This window comes from Podarcis tiliguerta (assembly GCF_965153285.1).
Source record: "Podarcis tiliguerta genome assembly, chromosome: 4".
In the NCBI taxonomy this organism is placed as follows: domain Eukaryota; kingdom Metazoa; phylum Chordata; class Lepidosauria; order Squamata; family Lacertidae; genus Podarcis; species Podarcis tiliguerta.
The window spans coordinates 23087803-23110857 of NC_139537.1; the positions used below are offsets into that span (position 1 = coordinate 23087803).

The following is a 23055-nucleotide window of genomic DNA, read 5'->3' on the forward strand; positions in this document are numbered from 1 at the left end:
GATGTTAAGCATGCAGATCAAGCAATTTGCTACTGTAAACGGTTAAAAAGGAAAACAGGAACAGTATGGAGAGCGAGGGAGGGGAACCACACTCAATACACAGAAGCAACTTGCCATGTGGCTTAGTTTAAAAAGTGGATTCTGAAGGGAGGAAACAAAGCACACCAGCCTTGAGCTAAGTGTTGCAAAGCAACAACCAATCACTCTGGGAAGTGAGAGAATAAATAATAAAAGTTTTGTTCCTGCTTTTTTCTTTTGGGGGGGGGATAACTCACCTACTAATCACAGGTAAACACCATTAAGCTTTATGAATGAACCCCCGCCCCAATTTTAAGGAACGTAAATTACACAGGTAACTATATCTGAAGCCGCCTAATCAAATGTAATCACTCCTGCTTTCTCTAGCTACTCCGCTGATCAATGGAAAGCCTTTCTAACAAGAACTTGGAAAATGATAAAAGCATTTACCATCATTTCCCCCCCTGCCTTTGACAATGATCTATGTCTGTACAGCTCATCAGTCATCTCTTGTAAAAACATCATGGCACTTTGATCAGAAAGCCAACAATGGCTTCCCATGTGAGGTAGAAATGTTGTGAAAAGCCATCAGATAGAAATCACATTTTCCCCGAACAATAGAAACACAGAAATGATGTGCTTGAGTTACTTGCAAATAAAATAATGTGAAAAGTGATATCTCCACTGCGCTTTTTTTTTTTTTTTTTTAAAAAAGACGCTGATCCTTTCATTCACCTTCCTATGCATTAAAACAAACTTTGCTGTCAGGTCACAATGCAGATGGAGTGGGTCTATATGGATAGTGATAAGGAGACGCATTCCAAGTGCATGAAAAATAAATGCCATTGTTGAAAAATTACCTGTATTAAACCCGACACTCACCCAACAGCTTTAAGAGCAAGATGTGGGAGTCCAATTTTGATTACAGGCTTCTATCTGTGTGGTAGGCAAAGGTCTTAAACCTACATTTGCTGACTGTAGTAGGTACACAGTATTATCAGTGTTATGCCTCATTGGGTCAATGCAGGATTTTATCTAATTACCTGAGACATTCCAGTTCGCACTATAAATGCAAACAAGCTTTTACGGGTGCACTCTGGCCTTTGCTTTGTTAACAACCCCTACTGTAGAGAAAGGGGAGCAGAGGGAGTGCTAACTCAACAGAATTCTCAATATCTTTAAGAACTTCAAAGGCTTGTTTATTTGAAGGTTGGTGTGCACCTGAAATCAGTGGGAGGAAACGTTTTGCACAGCATTTGAAACACCTCTCCATTCTTGGTTTGGCTGAGAGGAGACAAATTGCAGAAAACCATGCTGGTCTGTTGGGGAGGGGGGAAGAAACCAAACGTTAGCTGGAGGGTAATACAGTGGTACCTCGGGTTACATACGCTTCAGGTTACAGACTCCGCTAACCCAGAAATAATACCTTGGGTTAAGAACTTTGCTTCAGGATAAGAGCAGAAATCACGCGGCGGCGGCGCGGCAGCAGTGGGAGGCCCTATTAGCTAAAGTGGTGCTTCAGGTTAAGAACAGTTTCAGGTTAAGAACAGACCTCCAGAACAAAATAAGTTCGTAACCAGAGGTACCACTGTAATCGTTTGCTATATGACTTTATCAGCCTCTCAGATCCTTGTGGAGGAATTGTGGCCCACTCTTCTTTATGATGTTGCTTCAGTTCATTGTGTGTGTATTCCAGATTCTCCTGTGCAATTTTTAGTTGAACTCCTGAGCCAATATAGGTAGAAATACCTCCCAAGCTGTGTTTTCCAGAAGAGCAGTGATTTATAGAAGAACTCCTATGAATGACAACTAATATGTGAAGTGGCCTTGAGGGAGTTTCTTAAATAGAGTTAAAGTAGACAGACTTGATTTGCAGATGATTCCGCAAATAAAAGGATTGAGTTGAGTTAGCATACAAGTTTAAGTAACTAGGATATTTTTACTTAAACATCAGCCTAGACTTTCAATGGATGCAAAGTTTTAATGTGCTTTTAAACATCGCTTTAAAAGGCTTTCTAATATTAGTAATCCCAGTGGTAGCTAAGGGTTGATTAAGATTGGATTTCATGCAGTCTAGGTTTAATATTTAGTTGGCTTTCCATGTTTCCAAAACCTATCACATTTCAGTACTGGCTTTCTACACAAAGAATACACCAAGCAGTGTGCAACACAAATTACAAGTATTGGAAGCAGTTTGTTACACGGTGATATTCTGCATAAAAAACTAACAAGTATAAAAGGAGTCAAAGACTTCATCAATAGCTAAACATCAATGGTCTCACTAAACATTTAGGGCGATATCCAACGATGGTGTCTCACTTGCTCAACCAATTTCTGGTTACACAAATATTTCCCCTTCCTCCCCCATGCAGCCTGTTGTACACTCCCAAGATCTGCTATGAAAGACTGGGAGACCCTGCAGAGTAGATGTGGGAGGAGCATGCAGAGCTCTGGGAACAAAGTAAAATCCTGTCACATGTGATGGTGTGATGTTGACTCTCACCCTCAGAAACAAGATTAGGCCAAGCAGGCTGCTCTGGGAAGAGCAACCCAAGGTTTTATAGCCACAGAGTAAATATCACAAAAGGTAGGTTTCTCACCTGAGGTGCCTCTGCTTCAAAAAAACCCCCAAACACTTTATAGAGGGTAATGAAATTCATTATGCATTTGCCTACAATTACACATTTCTGAACGCATAACTGTAGAACAAAAAATATGGTTCGCCCAGTTTCTCTATCCTAACAATGAAGAGATTGGGTAAACTGCATTTTTCTGTTCTACAATGCATTTAGGTGTCATCAACCTTTACAAAGTGAATTTTTCTTTTATTTTTTCAGTAGAGATAAGCAGTATGCAGTCTGTCAAGGGATATTGTGACCTCAGCATGAGCCACACAAAACTGCAGCGTACATTATAATAATCCCCATGGAATCCTGTGGACTGTGATTTGTTGGGGGTTTCCTCCGTGGTGTCACGGCTACAAGTGTGGTCAGAACCTCCAGGCAAATGTGGGCAAAGGCATATACATATTGTTGTTGTTGCTGTTTTAATGTATACCCTGTCCTTCTTCCCAAAGGAGTCCAGAGACCCGATGGGATGCGGACAAGATGGCTGATGCAATTCCCATGGTGTGTTACTAAATATGAAGTTATTTGGGATCTTTTTGAGAGAAAATGCTAAGACAAGCCAAAATAGTGAATTGTAGTATCTGATAGACAGATTGATCTGAAAAACTCACAACACACAGAGCAAACCAAGATGACAACCGAAGCGTTAATTACTATCTTTTTTCAGTGCTACCTGTGAAATTCACAGTAATGAAGCTTCTTTTTTCCTCCTCTTCCAAAGAAGTGGACCAGTAACATGGTATTAATATCAGGGTCTTCTGATTCTGGCTCCTGAAAAAATGCACATCAGTATTTTGTCAGAATACCTCTTGTGTTAAAGCTCTACATTGGCTCAAGATCTACATTTCCCATTAATGGTTAAATAATTCTACAAATACTCTATATTTGAATTTTTCCTTATGGAAAAAAGGCCTGTAGAAAACAAATAAAGTATTTCACATAGCTCAGCTATTCCATCCCTTTGAAAGGCTAAAGCCACAGACACAAAATACAATATTTTTAGATTATGTGTTTCTTTCACCACTTAGCCTAAGTCTCATTTCTTTGAACGCAACAACACACTAAGCAACGTGGAGTCTATGGGGATTTCAATGTAATGTTCTTGTGACATCTAAATAGCCAGTGTGTATTTTACTCTGCTGAAGAGGCAAGATGAAAGACAGCCATCTATTCATAAGATTAAATACTAATGGTTATTTGGCTTTCAGTATAATCAACTAGTTGCATTAGTTCAGTGTATTTCATGCTTTCTGCACACATGACAACACATTTTATAGTTCAGGTAGCACTCTTCATTTGTTCCATGACACTTTTCACTAAATGAAGTAACATGAGCCATCTCTAAGCCACCCAAAAATTGTTCAGTATGTGTGCTGTATTTTACAGTATTTTACAAAAACTTACATACTTATGCAAACCTAACAAATAATGTAACTTCATAAATCATTAATTATAGAATACTGCCACTATGTTTTTTACATTAACATAGTACTTGAGAAAAAAAAAGAAGATACACAACAAGATAATCCGAACTAGAAAGAAAACAATCTTTTGCAGGGGATATAGGAAAATAAACTCCAACGCGGGTGGCGCTGTGGGTTAAAGCCTCAGTGCCTAGGGCTTGCCGATCGAAAGGTCGGCGGTTCGAATCCCTGCGGCGGGGTGCGCTCCCGCTGTTCGGTCCCAGCGCCTGCCAACCTAGCAGTTCAAAAGCACTCTCGGGTGCAAGTAGATAAATAGGGACCGCTTACTAGCGGGAAGGTAAACGGCGTTTCCGTGTGCGGCTCTGGCTCGCCAGAGCAGCGATGTCACGCTGGCCACGTGACCCGGAAGTGTCTCCGGACAGCGCTGGCCCCCGGCCTCTTGAGTGAGATGGGCGCACAACCCTAGAGTCTGTCAAGACTGGCCCGTACGGGCAGGGGTACCTTTACCTTTACCTAAGATTAAAAAACAATATAGCAAACCGAAATATATAGCATCTGATTTGCAGGTGATAAATGTTGACCAATTAGTAGTGTAGAAATTCTCCCAAATATCAGTATTTGAGGGAAACTGAATGCTTAATTATTACCATAGATATTTTCAAACTGATATTTCAATAGTAGGTCCGATGGCTGACTTCTAAAGTTGCGTGAGTGCCAGTTGAGCAATGGTCCTTCCTTTCTCCCTCCCCACCCCCACCGCATGCTCCTCAAATCTGCTCCAGTGTCCCCCAACCCCCCAGAGCAGGGGTGCCAATATGAATATAATATGGGGAGGGGCAGGTAAGCCCCACTCCATGTGATCAATCACAAGTCGTGGGGCACGCACACCATTTGAATGCCAATGTTCATCAAGTTTGGGGAGTTCCTGGCCCCCTCAAATATACTGGGGGTGCTGAAGAGACCTTGGCCCCTAGGATTTGGCTCCTATGCCCTGCAGCAGTTTTTGTGGGCACATGGGGGGGCAGCAAGGAGAGGAGGGAAAGGTCCCATTGCATGAGCAGACGTTCATTCCGCTCATGAACAGACAGCACTGGATACAAGCCATTGCCTCAAGCCAAATGAATCAAATTCTTTTACCTGTTCCACTTCTCATTTGTATTGTAAAAGAAGTGTGGACAATAAATGATTGTTATTCATTGTTATTGGGTTAAAGCCTCAGCGCCTAGGGCTTGCTGATCGAAAGGTCGGCGGTTCGAATCCCCACGGCAGGGTGCGCTCCCGCTTTTCAGTCCCAGCGCCTGCCAACCTAGCAGTTCGAAAGCACCCCTGGGTGCAAGTAGATAAATAGGGACCGCTTACTAGCGGGAAGGTAAACGGCGTTTCCGTGTGCGGCTCTGGCTCGCCAGAGCAGTGATGTCATGCTGGCCACGTGACCCGGAAGTGTCTCCGGACAGCGCTGGCCCTCGGCCTCTTGAGTGAGATGGGCACACAACCCTAGAGTCTGTCAAGACTGGCCCGTACGGGCAGGGGTACCTTTACCTTTATTCATTGTTATTTCAAATTCCATTGCTTTCTTTCACTCAGGTTATTTATGCATAAGAAAAATATGACTTGAAAGTCTTCTAGCCATCAAACATTAGCCCCATTCCATTTATCTTTTAATTTTATTTCTTTTAGACCAGACTTTGTTATGTAGTATTCTTAGGATAGCTTCCAACATGACATATAAAACAGCATATTATACAGAGTAAAATAACAACAGTTAAAACCATTTATTTTTAAAATTTAATACTAGATGTTTCTATCAATAGGTCTTGAATTTCTTCCATAAATCAAATTGTCCTAAGCTATGAGTAAAGCTTAGATCATGATGTCCAAGACTATTAATGATTTTAAAAAACAAATCTTTCCTTTGGAATTAAACTTTAAATTATCAAAAAATAGTCAGTTAAACTGAGCTTCTCCTCTATAGTCTTAAGATTTTTATTTGTCCATATAAGGCCAAGCAAAGTATTTATTTGTATTCTGATTTTGAAATATATGGCAGAGATGGTCTTGGATGTGGGGTTGAAGAGTAGAATAAGCTTTTTGACTCTAGTTAGTATTTTAATGTTTAGTATTTTATTGGCAGGGTCTGAAAGATTAATTGTAACTTGGGAAGCAGGGGTACCAAACTGACCTGGAAGTGCATTTATTGTTCTTTGATCAAGTCAGCTAAGTATTATACTAAAAGTCTCCCTTTAGATGTGACTACATATTAAATAAATGAATTATTTTTCAATTGGAATTATTTTACTAAGAACATGCAAAAAGCAAGGTCAACTGATCAGATGCTTTCATTTAATGAAGCATCAGAGCTGACATGGATGCAATCAGCTACAAGCTGTGAAAGGAATAATGTTTAAAAGATAACAGTGCATTAGTGCCAGAACAACCTGCTAGAAAGAAAATCACACTCTCTGAAGACCTACCTGAGATAGTGTTTCATCTCCTAAAGCTGTTTTAAGCTCATCTTGCGTCCCAATTATTTTCTGCAGCTAAAACAAAAGTGATATATATTTCCATTTACTATCTTCTTTTTCATACCAAAGCATTTTTAACAGATAGCTTCTTTCTCAGTGCTATTTACCATACACAAACTGTAAAATTCTCTGCACAGGTACCTTGAGTGCAAAGCCTTTATACACCTTTGTCGCATGTGATGGAGCTTTCACATTTATCCAGTGCCTTTCATTAAGGAATCTGGTAACACGTGAAATGAATGATCCACACACAATTTTCAAGCATTGAAGATCACACTCATCATTTCTTTTTCTTTTCGATTTTCTTGGTTTACAAACGTACATGCATTGTCTCTTTTTTTAGGTTGCACAGTTTTTCTTACAAATCAGTTACATTTGTTGTGAGACATTAGTGCTGAGTAAAGCACAGTGGTATCTCTGGTTGCAGACGGGATCCGTTCCGAAGGTCCGGCCGGATCCAAAGGTTTTCGCAACCAGAGGACCGTTTCTGCACATGGCAAAACCCAGTCAAATACTTCCAGGTTAGCCACTTTCGCATTCCGAAGTTTACGTAATCAGAGGGTTACATAAATGGAGGTACTACTGTATACGGTTGAGGAAGAAGAGGAGAGAGAGAGGAGGGGAGGGGTGGGGTAGTGAGACATATTCTTTTATATAGTGTACATGTGGGGTTTTGTGTCAGCATCAACTGGGTATTTTCTCTTTCTATTCATTTATTACATTTCCTTGGTAGTGAGAGGTATTGGGGGCAAGGTGTGGTTGGTTTTCTGTGGTTGTCTGCAGTGGGGTTTGTTTGCATTTGGGGGGGTGCTTGTTGGGTCAGGTAAGCAAGATTTATTCATATGCTGTCGGTGGACTCTTGTCATTGTCTTGTCGGGCTGTGTATGTGATAAAGGGGATCCATACTGAGGTAAAGGCATCCTCTTCTATTTGTCCCCATGTCAGTTTCAGTTTATTGGTTAGCTTTTCTAGTAAGGCCATTTCCCATAAAATTTGATACCACTGGTCCATGTTTACTACTGACAGGTCTCTCCATTGTCTGGCTATGAGGCTTCTAGCCGCTGAGAGTAGGTGGGTTATAAGCTCTGTATGATGTGAGTGGTCATAACGATCTTGAAAGATGCTCAGTAGGACCAGTTCTGGGGTGAGTTCTAATACCTGTTTAATTATTTTGCATATCTCTTGTAGGACTGGTGTCCAGAAGGGTTGGATTTTAGGGCTTTCCTCCTACATGTGGAGGTATGTGCCTGTGGAAGTGCAGCCTCTCCAACATCTTAGTGAGGTTCCTGGGTGTATCAGCACCAGTTTCCATGGCGTTAAGTACCACCTGTAGGTGAGTTTCAGAGTAAGTTCCTTTCTTTTTGGCTGATATGGACTTAAAGGGAGGTTTAGACCACATTCTAATCCATTGGGTAGGGTTAATTTCATAGCCTATGTTGGGCTCCCATTGTTCTTTAATTGCGTCAAGGGGGGTTGTGGGATTTTGGAGCAGTATTTTGTATATTGTGGATACCATCCCTTTGCCATGTCCCTCTGCTGTCAGAAGGTTTTTGAAGGTGGTCAAGGGCCTAGTGGCTGCTGATTTTACTGCTGGATTGTTTAATAAGGCATGTAGTTGATGGTGTGTTAGCCAAGGTATTTGGGTGTCCCATAGTTTGTCTTGTATTTCTTGTATTGGTATGGGTTTGTTGTTTTTGTAGAAGTCTTTTAGACAGTGTAGGCCTATGGCTTGCTAGGTTTTAATCTGGCGGTTTTGTGCTGCGTGTTGAAATAGTGGGTGATAGGCCAGGAGAGTTAGTGGGGATGGGAATGGGGATAGTTTGCCTACTTTTCCCCAACCTGTTCAGTGTTGTGGGCATTTTCTTTAGTTTGTTTTGGAGAAATGGGTATGCCGTATTGGGGATAAACACACTCATCATTTCTGATACAAGCTTTCTGGCTGAATAACCACAAGCAGGTTGCATGAATGGAATCCTCCACAGCAACCAATCTTTCTCCTCCCTTCTGTCCAATTTTGGGTATTTCATATGTCCTACTCCCATTTCAAATGCCCACAGAATTGGCCATGCTGTTCAGGAGGGCCTCCAACTATCAGGAAAAGGCTTTTCAAGGGAAATGCAGTGAGAGGTTGGGAGGGGAAGGACTGACTTCTGACTGCTAAGTTTTCAGAAATACATAAAAATGGGACCAAAGCAGAGTAAGAACACGTAAGCCTTTGGAGGCCATTTTAAAGAAGTAATTCCTTCTAGCACAGAAGTCAAGTTTTTAAATGGGCCTAATACTTGGGCTATTAGTCTCTGGTCCAAACCTTGCTTCAGCCATGAGTTTGCGAAGCTTTGTTCTCTCCATCTCACCCTTCGCACTTGAAAGGTGCTATAATAATACTGACATAATCTACAAGGCTCAATGGCAGTTCATATGCTTTGCTCATGCAGAATGTCCCAAGTCTAGAAGAAGAAGAGTTTGGATTTGATATCCCGCTTTATCACTACCCGAAGGAATCTCAAAGCGGCTAACATTCTCCTTTCTCTTCCTCCCCGACAACAAACACTCTGTGAGGTGAGTGGGGCTGAGAGACTTCAAAGAAGTGTGACTAGCCCAAGGTCACCCAGCAGCTGCATGTGGAGGAGCAGAGACGCGAACCCGGTTCCCCAGATTACGAGTCTACCACTCTTAACCATTACACCGCACTGGCACTTCTAGCTAAGGGTTCTCAGGCAGCAAAGCAGGGAAGGGCCTGGAGACCTCTGACTGCAGCTGCCATTTGGAGTAAGAACTGTGCTAGGCGAACCAATTGTTTGACTCTATATAAGACAGTTTCATAAGGTGCATTAAGACTGCATGTGAAATACTTACATGCTCACAAAGCACTAGTTTTGTTTTGCTTATGCATTTTTTTTAATGATCCAAGTATGACCTGACAATTTCGTGTCATACCATTCTTTAACAAGTTCAGATCCAAAAATAAGGTCTCCAGCAAATAAAGAAATCCATTTGCAGCTTACTATAAATCTCTAGCAAGTCATTCAGCAGACTCCTGGCAGCAACCTCTCTTTGGGAAACATTTGTAATTACATGTACTCACAAATCTCTTCAGAGGCTGGGTTTCTAGCAAGAGATTTAGCACAGCACACTGCAAAGCTCACCTACCTTCCAGAGATGTTAGCACCAGTCCTCAAATGGACAGCAAAAGTAAAAAAAACAAGGGACTTATTATTTACGGTTACAGCACGGATAGAGATAGAAAGCAGAGGATTTAGAGTTGCTTAGGAGAGGTGCTTTTAAAAGTATGTTTATCACTGGGAGACAAGCAGCGCATAACTTTCCCTTCGAATAATGTGATGCTCCCAAAGCCTGCTGCTTTATCATCCTTAGCCTTCATCTCCGATTCCTCATGCCAACACCAGGTGATCGTTTTGGCAGGTTAGGATTGAAATGGCACTATTTCCCCTAAATAGTTTGCACCTGGCCCTGTCCAGTCATTAGTTGATGCGCACTGAAACCCAACACTGAACACAGCGACCCTTTTCCTAGCAGTGCATGCAGCAAGACCACCCATCTGTGGTCTGTTTGTTCAGGCAAGGCAAGCTGGGGGGGGGGGATAGGGCATTATTTCCTTTATTTATCCCAACCTTTAATACTGTTGAAAGATGACGAAGCAAAGGAATGGGGGACATGTGACAGAAATGTGCCATTTACAGCTATGGCAAAAGCGCTAGTAAGGTGAGGCAAGGAGTCATGGCTATACAAGGATTTCCCTTCCAAGTCATCCATAATCTGCCCTACCTTCATTTGAACCTGGGAGGGAGGGAGGGCACCATTTTCTTTTGCTGCCAGGAAGCCTGTTAGGTCCCCTAAGGGTTAATTCCATCACAGTGGTTGCATTTCTTTTTGGCACTGAAACTGAAGTAGCTCCATCCCCTCTCCAGATGGTCTCAACAGCAAAACACATTATCTTCTATTCAAATTAAAAAGGCTTGCACATTTGACTTTGACCTCAAGTGTGCGTTTCATAGTATTCATAATAAAAAGGCTAAATATACCTTCTCTTTCCATTTCTACAATGGAAGCCTCTCTCTAGAGATGGATTTTCTGCAGTTTTGCTTGTATGGGTAGATATAGATCCGTCTATTCCACATATATAAATAATCGTAATTTTAAAATTAAATAAACTCTTAACCCTAGCTATTGACACCAAAGCACTGTTCTTGATCAACCATGTTAGTTAAGGAACAACAGGTTCGCTAAGTTCATTGCCACCTGTATCCAAATGTAAAAATAGGAAATCTGGTTTTAAAAAATGTTCTCGGTTTAACTCAGAACTTCAATGAAAAAGGGTTACAAAAGGTTTTAATTTCCTCAGTTGTTCAAGTGAAGACATGATCTCTTGTGTACAAAGCAGATGAGGAAGGAATAGTCTTGATCAACTGCACTTTTCATTTGTAAGTTATATGGTAATTCCATAAATTAAAAAAGGGGTTTTTTTTGAAAATATTGTCATTCATACCTTAAAAAATTCCTTTTTCTCTAAATGTTCATTCCCGTCTGCATCCAGCATTTTAAAAGCAATATGAAATCCAGTCTGTGGTTCTGCAATGAATCATAGCATACAGATTTATTCAGAAATATTTTACATGTAAGATAATGCTTCCCTGCTACTCCAGTTCCTCATAAATGGGCAGATGCTTCCAGTTTCATATGAAGGCAGAGGATCCATACTTAACTATATAAGCATGTGCGAAGGTGTTCTGAAGCTAGTGGAGCGGCACTGTGTACTTAAAAAGGAAAAGTTGACCAATTCAATCTCTCCTATTGTGGAAGTGCATTGACTCCTTGGTTGGTTAGTTTTACTTATATGCTGCTTTTCCACAATGAGCTGTGCCCAAAGCGGCTCACAACAAACATTCAAGGCATCAAAACAGAGAACACTGGAAATACAAATATAAAGAATACAGAGCATGTCAACAGATTCAAAATAACAAAAATCAACAATTTAGCAAACGCAGAAAAAATTCAATATATATAAAAAAAGCAATTTAGGCTGAAGTACATAAATACTAAAACCAAAGTTAACTGATGGAGTTTCTGGTAGTGGTCTTGTTGCACTCCAAGAAGTCTGGCTTAAAAACAGTTTATAGGGGAGGTGCATGGTGGGTGATGTCCTAATTAGGCAAACCAGCATGTTGCTAATTAAAAAGTGGATCTTCAATCCATGGTTTGAAAAATCAGAAATGGGATGTCTAAACTGAGCCAATGTCACAGCAGCAGCAACTAGAGAAACAAGACTTGGAAAGATCTAAAAGGATCTATATTTGCTCCCAGTACGCTTCTGAGCTCAATTCAAAGTGTTTGGCTAACCCTGAAAGCCCTAAAAAACCACAGCCCTGTATACCTAAATTCATCCTAAATAGGTGCTATAGCTTTCTTGCATACTATTCAAGTGCCTGATAAAGTGTTTGGAATGCTTGTGAGGGATCCTGTCTCTTTTAAGAAGTTTGATTAGATGACTTTCAAATCCCCAGAATTTTGAGCAGGTAACTATCGTTCATGAATGATCAATATATATTTCAAACAGCACTGTCACAGTGTGCTAATCTTGAAGGAGGAATCTATTTGAGAGACAGTTGATTTCTTCCTAGTGGAATGCTTCGTTCTAAACATTTTACTAAGTATTCTTTGAGTCAGTAATAATGTGAATGTAGCCTATAATGTCACTGGAGAATAAAAGCAGAATGATTTATTCCAAAGTGATGCATACCATCTGTTGCAACAGGCTGATAAGAAGGTAGCCCTGCGTAATACATAGGAGCTAAAGCTGCTCATACGGCTCATAAGATGACACTCTTATCTGATATGATGCAACCCCAATGGTATGTATTTATAAAATAACTGAGGTTCAAAGAAAAGCTCAATGCACTTGCTTTTAATTACACAGACAATAACTCTAACATGTGAGTTTCAGACACTCACAATGACTATTGGTGGAAGTTACCTTTGGATGCTATCTACGGAAAGTACCTCCGGCTTCCTCAAAATACTAAAACGGGTCTTTTTGCAATATACAGTAGATTAAGGTTACCAGACGTCCCCGTTCCTGGGGACAGTCTCCGGATTTACAAATCAGTCCCCATACAAAATCCACTGAAGTTGAAAAGTGTCCCCGGATTCAGTGAAAAAAATCTGGTAACCTTACAGTAGATGTAAATGCAGGGCCAGACTAACCTTTCCACAAAATTATTCAGCTATGAGGTCCAGTGGCTAAGCAATTCCTTCACAGTAGGGAACGTGTTAATCCTCCTCTACTGGGAAATGAAAAGGTAAAGGTACCCCTGCCCGTACGGGCCAGTCTTGCCAGACTCTAGGGTTGTGCGCTCATCTCACTCTAGAGGCCGGGGGCCAGTGCTGTCCGAAGACACTTCCGGGTCACGTGGCCAGCGTGACAAGCTGCATCTGGCGAGCCCGCACAGCACACGGAATGCCGTTTACCTTCCCGCTGGTAAGCGGTCCCTATTTATCTACTTGCACCCGAGGGTGCTTTCGAACTGCTAGGTTGGCAGGCGCTGGGACCAAACGACGGGAGCGCACTCCGCCGCGGGGATTCGAACCGCTGACCTTTCGATCGGCAAGTCCTAGGTGCTGAGGCTTTAACCCACAGCGCCACCCGCGTCCCCTACTGGGAAATGAAGCAGGGCCTTAAATTTTGCCCTTCCTAGTAAATTCTTGCTTGTTCTAGTGGATGTAGGGCAGTCTGCCTTTTGGGGATACACCTCTTCCTGAGAGCAGACAGGATCCTCATACTAATGGCATCCAACCACAACATTTCCCAATGACTGCAAAAAATATAAAAAAGAAAAGCTAGCTATTGACTGGAACCGCTTACTTAACTCCGAAAAGGAAAGGAATAGTATCAACTGGGTGGTGCTGGGGAGAGTCCAAAGGAGTCTTCCCAAACTCCTGTTCACTGTAACTGTGTTGGGCATGCAAGATTGCCTTTTAACCACTATGAAAACAGAAACAGCAAGTTCAAAAGGGAGACCCAAAGCCTCACTTAACGCTGAGGTGATTCTGTGGGATGTGGATATAAAAAGCAGAGCACGGCAGCTGCTTTGAATAATCTAGTAGCTTCTAATAAACTAGGGTTTCATAAATATACTTGAGAGCTACGAAGCACCAAGAACGAATTGAAATGGGAAACCTGTTAGATGAAGATGGAGATACTAGCACCTGCTGACATTTTCTTTCAAAATGATGGATATGATAACTTAACACAATAGGAGCAATGGATTTTCCACCACAGACAGAGGCTCCTTTGTGTTTGACATTCAATCAATTTGAAATACCAAGGAAATAATATCATTCAGTCCTTTGAAAAAGGGTGGGAAAGAGTTTGCTTTGATGCCCCTTGGTTTCCACTTCTTCAACGCAGCAACGTTTGAGACCCCATAGCACAAGTTCCAACAGCACTCAATACACGTTGGTGCTAAATGGCAAATGATGGCTGCTTTATTCCTAAATCGCTACATGGGAAAACTGGTGCTGCAACAGGAGTATTTCTATCTGGCAAATATAAATGCACATTAAGAAGGTGCAACTTTTGTGGACTTCCTTGGTCAATGATGTCCATGCAAAACACCCCAATTAAATTTGCCTTAGGTAATAATTTCTGTCTAGCCGATTACATTCTTTTTTGAAATATTACATCTTCACTGATGCACCTTTTTACCCCGTCTCTTGACACCTGGGATAAATATTTTCAGAACTCACCCTGTTTTTTGTGATTTTGTGTTTTTTGTAATTGCAAGTTTTAAAAACTATTTTTAACATAATATTTTAAATTATTGTAACCCAGGGTCTTCCTGGCCTTGAAAGAGATGGAAAGAAGGCACACTGCCTCTCACAAGGTCAGGGAGTTCTTAAGGGAGTGGGAAAGAGGCAGAGAGGTACCATGCAAGTCAAAGAACTGCTCCCGGTGTCAACCCTGGAAAAATCACAAGAGCGAGGGTGACGACACCGAACCTCGTGTTCTTTGTTTGAAGAATCTGTGCCCTGCTCATCAGCCAAGAATGCTCCCAAACCAGTTTATGTATGATCAATAAAAGCAAGTCAGTTCCTGCTCAGAGAAATACAATCCACATGACAAAAAAGGGGGGAAAGAGAGAGAAAGGAAGAAAGATAATCTGAGCACCAGCTCTGAAAGTTAAACAGTAGTTCTTATAATGACCAGCAGGAATGGAAGCAGTTCAGGGAGAGAAGGAACCCGTTTTGGACTGCCCTTTCAGCAGAGTCAACGGAATGGCCCTGCTCTCCCTCTGCTGCAGCCTGATTGTTCAGCTGCATAAGTAACCCGTGAAAACTGGCATCATTTTCAAAGCTGTTTCAAACTACCCATTGTCTATTTAGTCATAACCATTTCCATAACTGCTCATTTTGAAACAAGCAATGTTTATTCACAAAAATATTACTCAAAATCTATCAGGAAAAGGCACTTTACTGGAGAAAGCAAGACATTCTTTTTTAGATGGTAGAAAACTAAGTTTGCAAGGAACCATCCCTGCCTTCTTTTAGACGTCTTCTGAAAACTGAATTGTTTAGATAGTCCTCTGCTATATGAATTTCTCTTGTTAACCAACCAGCATTTATTGATGCTTTAAATGTTATTTTTATAGATGCTTTCTCTGATCGTATTGCAACTTTGTATGTTGTATACTGCTTCAATATACTTTTATGAAAATCTGGATTACAAATATTTTAATAAATACCTAAACAAACAAATTACTGCAGTTTTTGGGAAAAGAGATTTATAAAGGCTTAGTGTGACAGAGAGGCAGATCTGTGCTCCTTTCTTAATACAAGATATGGAAGGTCAGTACTATTAAGGAAAAAGGGAATATATCTCATATATGTATCGGCTTTATAGTGACACTTTACAAAGACCCTTGTAAAACATGTTTATGTGGTTGCATAATTCTCCCTCATTTTGATTTGGCCACTTAGTGATTCCCCAGAATCTCAGCTTTCATTTTACAAAAGCCAACAAAAACAAAATCCTTAGATTTTATAGCTGTTCAGTAACCTTCAAAACATGACACAAGAGTAATTAAAACTGCAAAACTCTGAGTCTCAGCCAACCTAAAAATAATAGCCCTAAGGAGCGTCTACCTACCAATATTTCATGTCAGAAGAGCTTTAGACAGCTCTTCTGTTTCATAGTCCAAATTATCTGACTAACGGCCACACATTCACAAACAGGACTGGATATGCTACAGAACCACGGAGACTGGTGTGCAACTATCTCCATAGTTCTTCCCAGTAATGTGTAACACTTCCACTCATGTGGTTATACAAGATGAGGTTCGCCAACCTGGGAAGCCCATCTAGGAGAAGATAAACTCTGATCCTAAACCTCCTCTGTGGGCCTTCCAGCAACTCCCGCAGCCAGGCTGGTACCAAATGTATTGCTCTGCTTTCCAGTGAGGCGGGCGGGGGGGGGGGCTTCTCATTTGGGCAGTGCAGGACCTCCATACACACTGCCCACGGTTGCACCCTGGTGTTGCTAACGCAGCAATTTGACTTTACCCCCGAAGGTGCACTCCATTGTCCTGAGACAGACGGATGCCTACAACAATAGTTCCTACTCAATATCCTCCAATTGCTGTATTTCATTTTGTAGTACAAGGCTAGGTAGTAAAGCGATATGGGTGAATATCAAAATCAGTAAGCACAGACTGTTCTGGAATTCATCTGTTTACCTTACCCGAATGAATAGTGAGCAAAATGGGTAAGACAAATAGTATTAGTTAACATTAAAGGTGAAACAAACAGTTAAAGCAGGAAGGAGGACACGTTGTCATTAAAAACGAGATACCTGCTCTAGAGATCCTAGAACATTTGTGATACAATTCCAATGGTCCTCAGGTATGTATTATATGATACATATATTCCTTTGAATAGCAAACTTTGGTGGCTGCACGCATTTGAATTTGGAAATGAAACACAGCCAGCCAAATATAAGGTAGAGAGTGATTTCTGCATACCTTTATGTCATGGGAACTCCTTGGGTGCACAGAAGTTTGTGAATTAAAAGAAAAAGCATGACAGTACAACTCAAAAGAAGCTCCTGAGACCTAGGGATTGATAGGGGCATAGACATGAGAAAATTCAGACCAACTCATCTCATGGTTTGGAGACTCAACTTTTGAGTTCATGCCAAAGACAGGAACTTCTGTCTTTGCAGCTACATAGCAGAACACCATTTTTTGTAGCAGATCATGAAGGCTCTGCATAGACATGGGACTTTAGCGTGCACAACTTGTGTGGATTGTGTTTAAAAAAGCTGTTCAGTTTGGACATACTCACCCAATTCCCAAATGCTCTCTCAACCAGTATCATCTCCAAACAGGCAAAACAATCAAATAAAAAAGCAGGCAAAACACTCCTACCCCAAACAAACAGGTGCAAAACCCAAGCAAAATGTGCACCCTAAAAAAATTGCAGGAAAATAGACACACATGCCCCATTGTCGTCTAAGTTCCAAGTTTACCAGGCAGCAACACAGTCCCTTTTCCTTTCCTTTGGAGTTCCAGGGGACGGCAGGAAGCCAAGGCACAGGTGTCCAGTTGCCCCACCCTCCTCCTTTCCTCTAGGCCCATGTGAGCCTAGAGGCATTCTGGGGAAAGGGAGAGAAGAGGGTGCGGTGGCTGGATGCTGGTGCAGCTCAAAATGCAGGCCGGATGTACGAAGTGAGCACTATGGTTCCCAAGCTCTTTCTACCTTGACACTCCCATCGACCTATGAGCTTCAAACCCTTTCCTTTTCCCTTACCATTTCCTAGAGTTTCAACCTCGGTGCTGTTTGTATCTCAGTGCCAGGCATGTGGGGTGAGGGTGGGGGAGGATCTCCCCCTCTTTCTCCCCCCCTGCTGCCACCACCAGAGCTATAGCAGCTGCAAGATAAACAGGTGGGTGGAGGAAGGAGCTTGGGAGAATGGTAGGTAAATGGGTGCCTAACAGAAGTACACAGCCCTGTCATATATCTAGAGTTAAATCAGATCCTGTTGAAACACCCACCCTGCCCCACATTTCCCTGGAATAAGGCAAGCCATTTCCCAGTATGCGTGGAAATTGTTTAGTCTGTTCCAAGCTGTTCCAATTTCAGAAGAATGGAGGGGGAAGGTTGTTTCACTCATTGCTATTCTTGCAAGTAATTTATTGACTGAACTTTGAAGTTGGATTTTTATGTTATAAGAAAATTCACTAGTGACATGGAAGCTAGTAATAGTGATTCTTTCATACTACAATGTACAGCTAACTAGCAAACTACTTACTTGTGAGTATTGTCAGCAAAAAGAGGTACTCTGTGTAGGAGATCAATCCTGAAACAAAACAGTAAAATGTGAAAATTACAGAATACAGAATCAGGATACTAATGTGGCTTGCATAATCAACCACTTTTGTAAAGATTATTCCATTCAACTCTGCGTAACAAATAAAGGAGGTAGTTGCTATTATTTATCAGTCAAGTCAGATGTTTCTGTTCCCCATTCTAGTGCTCTGGCAGTGAACTTCTTATTCTACAATCCCCCGTCATGTTGATGTCTCATTAAGAGACTTGGGTTTATTTGGCATTAATAAAAGGTCTGCACTAAATCTTTGGATTTTCGCAGAAAATATTCCGTGTTTATACGAAGGATGAATAAATTAAGTGTGCTTTGTCATATTTAGTACCTGGGAGGAGAGCTACTCTAACGTTACTCTGAAGGATCAAAGTATTTCATCCCTTGGCAGTCTTGGAAAAGCGAAGACCAGATTTTCTCTAAGTCTCAAGGGGAATATGGCAACACAAAGCTGCCAAGCTGCTAGATTGCACTGATAGGGCTGCTGGGCCCAGAGCCAAGAAGAGGCTTCACTTTAAAAAAAGAAAGAAAAAAGGTCTGAACACGTCCTTTCTGCAAGGTGAAAGTGTTTCCCCCCTTCCTTTTTAAAAGGAAAATTCCACCACCTCCCTTTGAAAGGCCGACTTAAACGAACAGCCTGAACAAACACAAAGATGCGACAGTGTCAAAATAGCAACATGCCAGCTAAAGATAGAGAAGTATATAAAGAAGTATGGTTTCAACAAAAGAATCTGAAGTATCCCTCCTGTCCTGTAAGAGCACTTTGAGGATTTAAAAAAAAAATTTTTTTTTTAGAGTGGCCTCATATAAGTAACTTAAAAAAAATAATCAGGCTACTTTTAACATGCGAGCCAAATACCATCCTGCATAATGGAAGAACCTGCTAAAAGCAGATGTTTTAACTCCACTATCTACAGGGAAGCCATTTCTCTAATTTACATTTAGCAAACTGGTAGGCAAACAGCCTTCCTTATGACTTGTGCGTACAAAATATTCCCACTTACTGCGCTCTGCCAGCAACTAATTTGTAACTGAATTTAGAAAGGTAGCGTTCTACAAACTTGCAGTGTGCTGTGTGGCACTGCTGTGTCTGTCTCAGCGCCAGCACTGTCCAGAAGCAGGAAGAATCAAAGTGGCTACTCATCTATGTCAGATTACGGGGAATATTAAAATGTTATGTCTGCATGGTGGAAACAACTTTTCTCTATGTTGCTCCAACGATAACCACGTAGTGTTTCCAGATCCACCACTTCTGGCTGATAGCTAGGGTCTTTCTCCAGCCCTCTGGGGAACCTGGCTCCTAGTTGTGGGTCTCTCAACATTACACAAGTGCTGTGGGATGAACCCAAGGAAGAGCGCCTCTCATGGTGGTCCTGCAATGTTCAAAGCGCATCTCTTACTCTATTGCTTTTAATTTGAGTTTCCTGACTTTTCCTTACAACTTTGTCATAGCTGGGCGAGGCAACTGAATACAGTCAGTTCCATTTCACAGGATTGGAATGGAAGCAAAAGGCAATAGGAATTTTGGCCACTGAACCTGTGCCTCAACTGAAATATAGCACTCCTCAGGACCATGTTGTGGTTAGATTCTGCCTGTACCTGTATTGGATTTGAAATGGTTTTATATATGCAGTTGTCTTGATTGTTTCATATATGTTTTAATTGTTGCTGTTTTTATTGTTAAATTGCTTCAATATGTTTCAGAGGAAGAGATTCAGAAATGGAAATAATAAACAAATAAGCCTCAGAGTAACCACTTGTAAAACTTGGGTTCAAATGCTCCAGCGAGTGGTTAAAGACAACTACCTCCCCCACATGGAGCAGGTGCTATGTTGTAACCTTATAGCCGGTTTCCACATGGCTCCCAACCTTTTGAATTCATTTCCTTTAAATGAAATAAATACTGTTTTACACTTCAAAGTGTGGGTTCTCTTGCTATTTACAGTTTGAAAGTACAACACTGCAATAGGCTATTTTCAGAAAAGTTGTGCAAATAATTCTTTTACTAAACCTACTTAAGGATTTGTTTGGGTTTTTTTGAAAGTCACAAGATATTTTACATTTTTTCTGTCCGTGGTTGATCCTATTATTGTCAACATACATCTGGCTGACTCGAAGCACATTTTTACTGTGGACTCAATTTCATAATAGTTCATCACAGCTTTTACTTAGCTGTTCCATAGACCTGCCAGAGAATTCTATCCAATGTTAAACGGAATTCCTTTCTGGAATGTGCTTTATTTCAAAAGAGCAAACATAACTTATTTTGTTCAAAGATTATAAAGGTGCAATCATAGAAAAGAAAAGAATCATGTATCCATGTGATCAGAATTAAAAATTACAGAACTTTAACACAGTGAGATGGTGGTGATGCAGCACACATGAACCAAACCTTTTGAGTGTAATTATTTTCTAACTTCTAACAAAGAGGGCTAAAAATTGTGACGTTTATATTTGCAATTATCAAAAATTTTAGATACATACAAAACACAAAATTAACAGTAAATGATAAAATGGGGCGTTACAGACATTCCACTAGGAGGCATAATTGTCTTCAACTAAAATCCAATGAGTGTTCATGCTCTTGATAAGGTATTGGTATGGGGTAAACTGTGGATTCCCAGCTTCTTCTAGATGCTTAGAAATAAAGATTCCCCACTTTGAAAAATCCATAATGTTTTAAGAGTGAAGCCTTAGAATTAGAGAACAGTGAAGTGGCTTAGTGAGGAGGTGGGAGGGGGAACCCAAATCCATTCAAAAAGTGCTGAATAAATAAACTACGCTTGTAGGTGATTCCATGCAATATCTCTACCTTTCAAATAAGCAGCTCAATAAAGTGGAATATCATCACCGTAACTGAAGATAACCAAGGATCCTACAGAAATGTTAAGCCTGTATAAAGATCACAGATTCACACAAGTCTTAAGAACATGTAAGTTGGAATTAGAAGAGCTATGGACATAAACAAATGTTCTCCCTGCTTGTGTCCGTGTAGTAACAGGACATGCTGTCTTTCCCTAAAGTGGCCCTAATTCCTAGCTTTCGGTTTTCCTTCAGATCAAACAACATAGGATCAAGGGCATGTCAAACTGTTATGTACCTGCTTCTCAATACAGGGTACATTCCCTCTGTGCTGTTTGGGTTGGTTTGGCAGATCCCTAGATAGATGGTCTGTTGATGATATGGATCATCTCCTGCTATTAGTGGAACTGAGGATCCATCCACCCTCTCGACCACTTGCCCCCAGCCCTTTTCTGGTGGAATTTCACAACCTTCTCTGGGTTGTGACAGCTATCCTTTGCATATAAAAGTGATGTATGCAAGCCACACTTTAGTCACTGGCCATGGGATGTCAAATCAAAGGCACCCAAGTCGCTTAGAGCACATTGCCATGCAGATCTTCTCTAGTACCAGCTAGTCAATGTGTGGAGCAGAGCTCAATTTAAGATACCCCAATGTAAATGTAGTCCAGGGACCCCTAACGGATCCCATGGTTTCCTATACCGTAGTACACTTAAAAAATGATTTTTAGAATTATTGCTCTCCAACATCCTGGTTTCCTTAAAAAAACACGAACCATAGACTTTCAAGTCTCACTGCTTGCTAACCAGAGTTCTTTGGGATAATCTAATGAATTTGTAAATATGCCTCCCGTTCCTAAATTTACGTTCCCAATCTTACAAACAGCTACAATACCTAAAGAAACAATTCATTTCAGCCTGCACAGATCAATAAGAATTTCCAGACCCTTAGAATCCATCTTTAAAAATGAACAGTGTTCCCTTAGAAACAAATTCCACCAATGACTTAAGCCATTACCTTTATCTCCGAGGTCTCTAAAGAAAGTTGGCCCTGGTTTAGTCTTTGCAACATTTCCTAGAGTCGATTCTACCTCCTTTGAACAAACAAAATAAATACCAAGTTAGTCGTGAAACAGGAATCCATTAAAACAAGTAGCAGAAAGAACAAGTGTTCTCTTGAAAAACAGCAGGAGCACTTTGCTTACCTTTTTTGTCAGTTTCTTGGCTAAAGTTTTACCTGTAAAAGAAAAAAAAAATCACTCAATCATCTGCAAGTCAAAACTTTGATCAAGTTCTGTGGCATTTCTTCAGATTCTTTTATGGGGAAAATGGAAGTAATATGAAACAGAACCAAACTGCCAACTTCAAAATATTCTAATTCCCACAATGCTCAGGAAAGCACAGTGTTCAGAACTAATAGGAACAGCCTGTTCAAATGTTCCTGCAATACGGACAAAAATAAAATAAAATAAAACTTTTAGGTAATTCTTATCCTTTTTATTAACTTAACTTTCTACTTTATTGCATCACCTGTTGTGCATAGAACCAGGATAACAAAAAGCAGTCATCATGGGGCAACAAAAGACTTATCATTGCAGGTTACAGTAAAAGACCATCACTGCAAACAGTGGTTGCCTTTGGGGGCAGCAGGACCAAATGGCAATGATATGGCAAGCCATGGCCTCTCATGCTTTGTTTTTATACCCTCCCCTTCCTTAGGCATGATGGGGCGCTCCTCTCTCCTCCTTCACTGCTGCAGTAGTGCCAATGCAATGAGTGAGAACTAGGTAAATCATATGAGATGGAGGCTTAAATACTGACTTATGCTTGGTTTGTCTTTCATGAATGGGAAGTTGGAAAGCCCCTCTGCCTTCTGCAACCTGGTGCCTTCCAGATGTGCTGCACTACATCTCCTAGCCTCCATGACCTTTGGCCATGGAGATACATTTGGAAGTCTTCTTCTTCTTCTTTCTTCTTTGGCAATCACTTGTAGCCGTGTAAGATTGTCTTCCATGAACATGGTCTTAACAGTGAATCCGTAAGTGACTGTGGAGGCCAATTCTGTATCTGCACATCCTTCCACAGTGGGGACATAAGTTTCTGGGTGGGAGTTGATCACAGTGAGGGTTTACCAAATGTGCCTTCCTCTTAGCACATTTCTCCCTTCCGTCCTGAGTTCAAGTGTCTTCAAAGTCCATGACGCCTTTGGTAAAGGCTGTTCTCCAATTGGAGCACTTGCAGGCCAGTGTTTCCCAGGTCAGTGTTTCTACT

The 23055-nt window shown here is 41.1% G+C and overlaps 1 protein-coding gene across 1 annotated transcript in view; it reads right to left on the bottom strand.

The window, feature by feature from the left end:
- MICU2 (mitochondrial calcium uptake 2) overlaps positions 1-23055 on the bottom strand; it is a 66111-nt gene that overhangs the window by 7573 nt on the left and 35483 nt on the right. The window contains exons 3-8 of the mRNA XM_083436629.1: positions 21990-22021; positions 21803-21878; positions 17915-17962; positions 11099-11181; positions 6541-6606; positions 3319-3416 (exon numbers count right to left, since the gene is read on the bottom strand). Of these exons, the coding sequence (XP_083292755.1) occupies positions 3319-3416; positions 6541-6606; positions 11099-11181; positions 17915-17962; positions 21803-21878; positions 21990-22021 (403 nt within the window). The remainder of the gene's footprint in view (positions 1-3318; positions 3417-6540; positions 6607-11098; positions 11182-17914; positions 17963-21802; positions 21879-21989; positions 22022-23055) is intronic.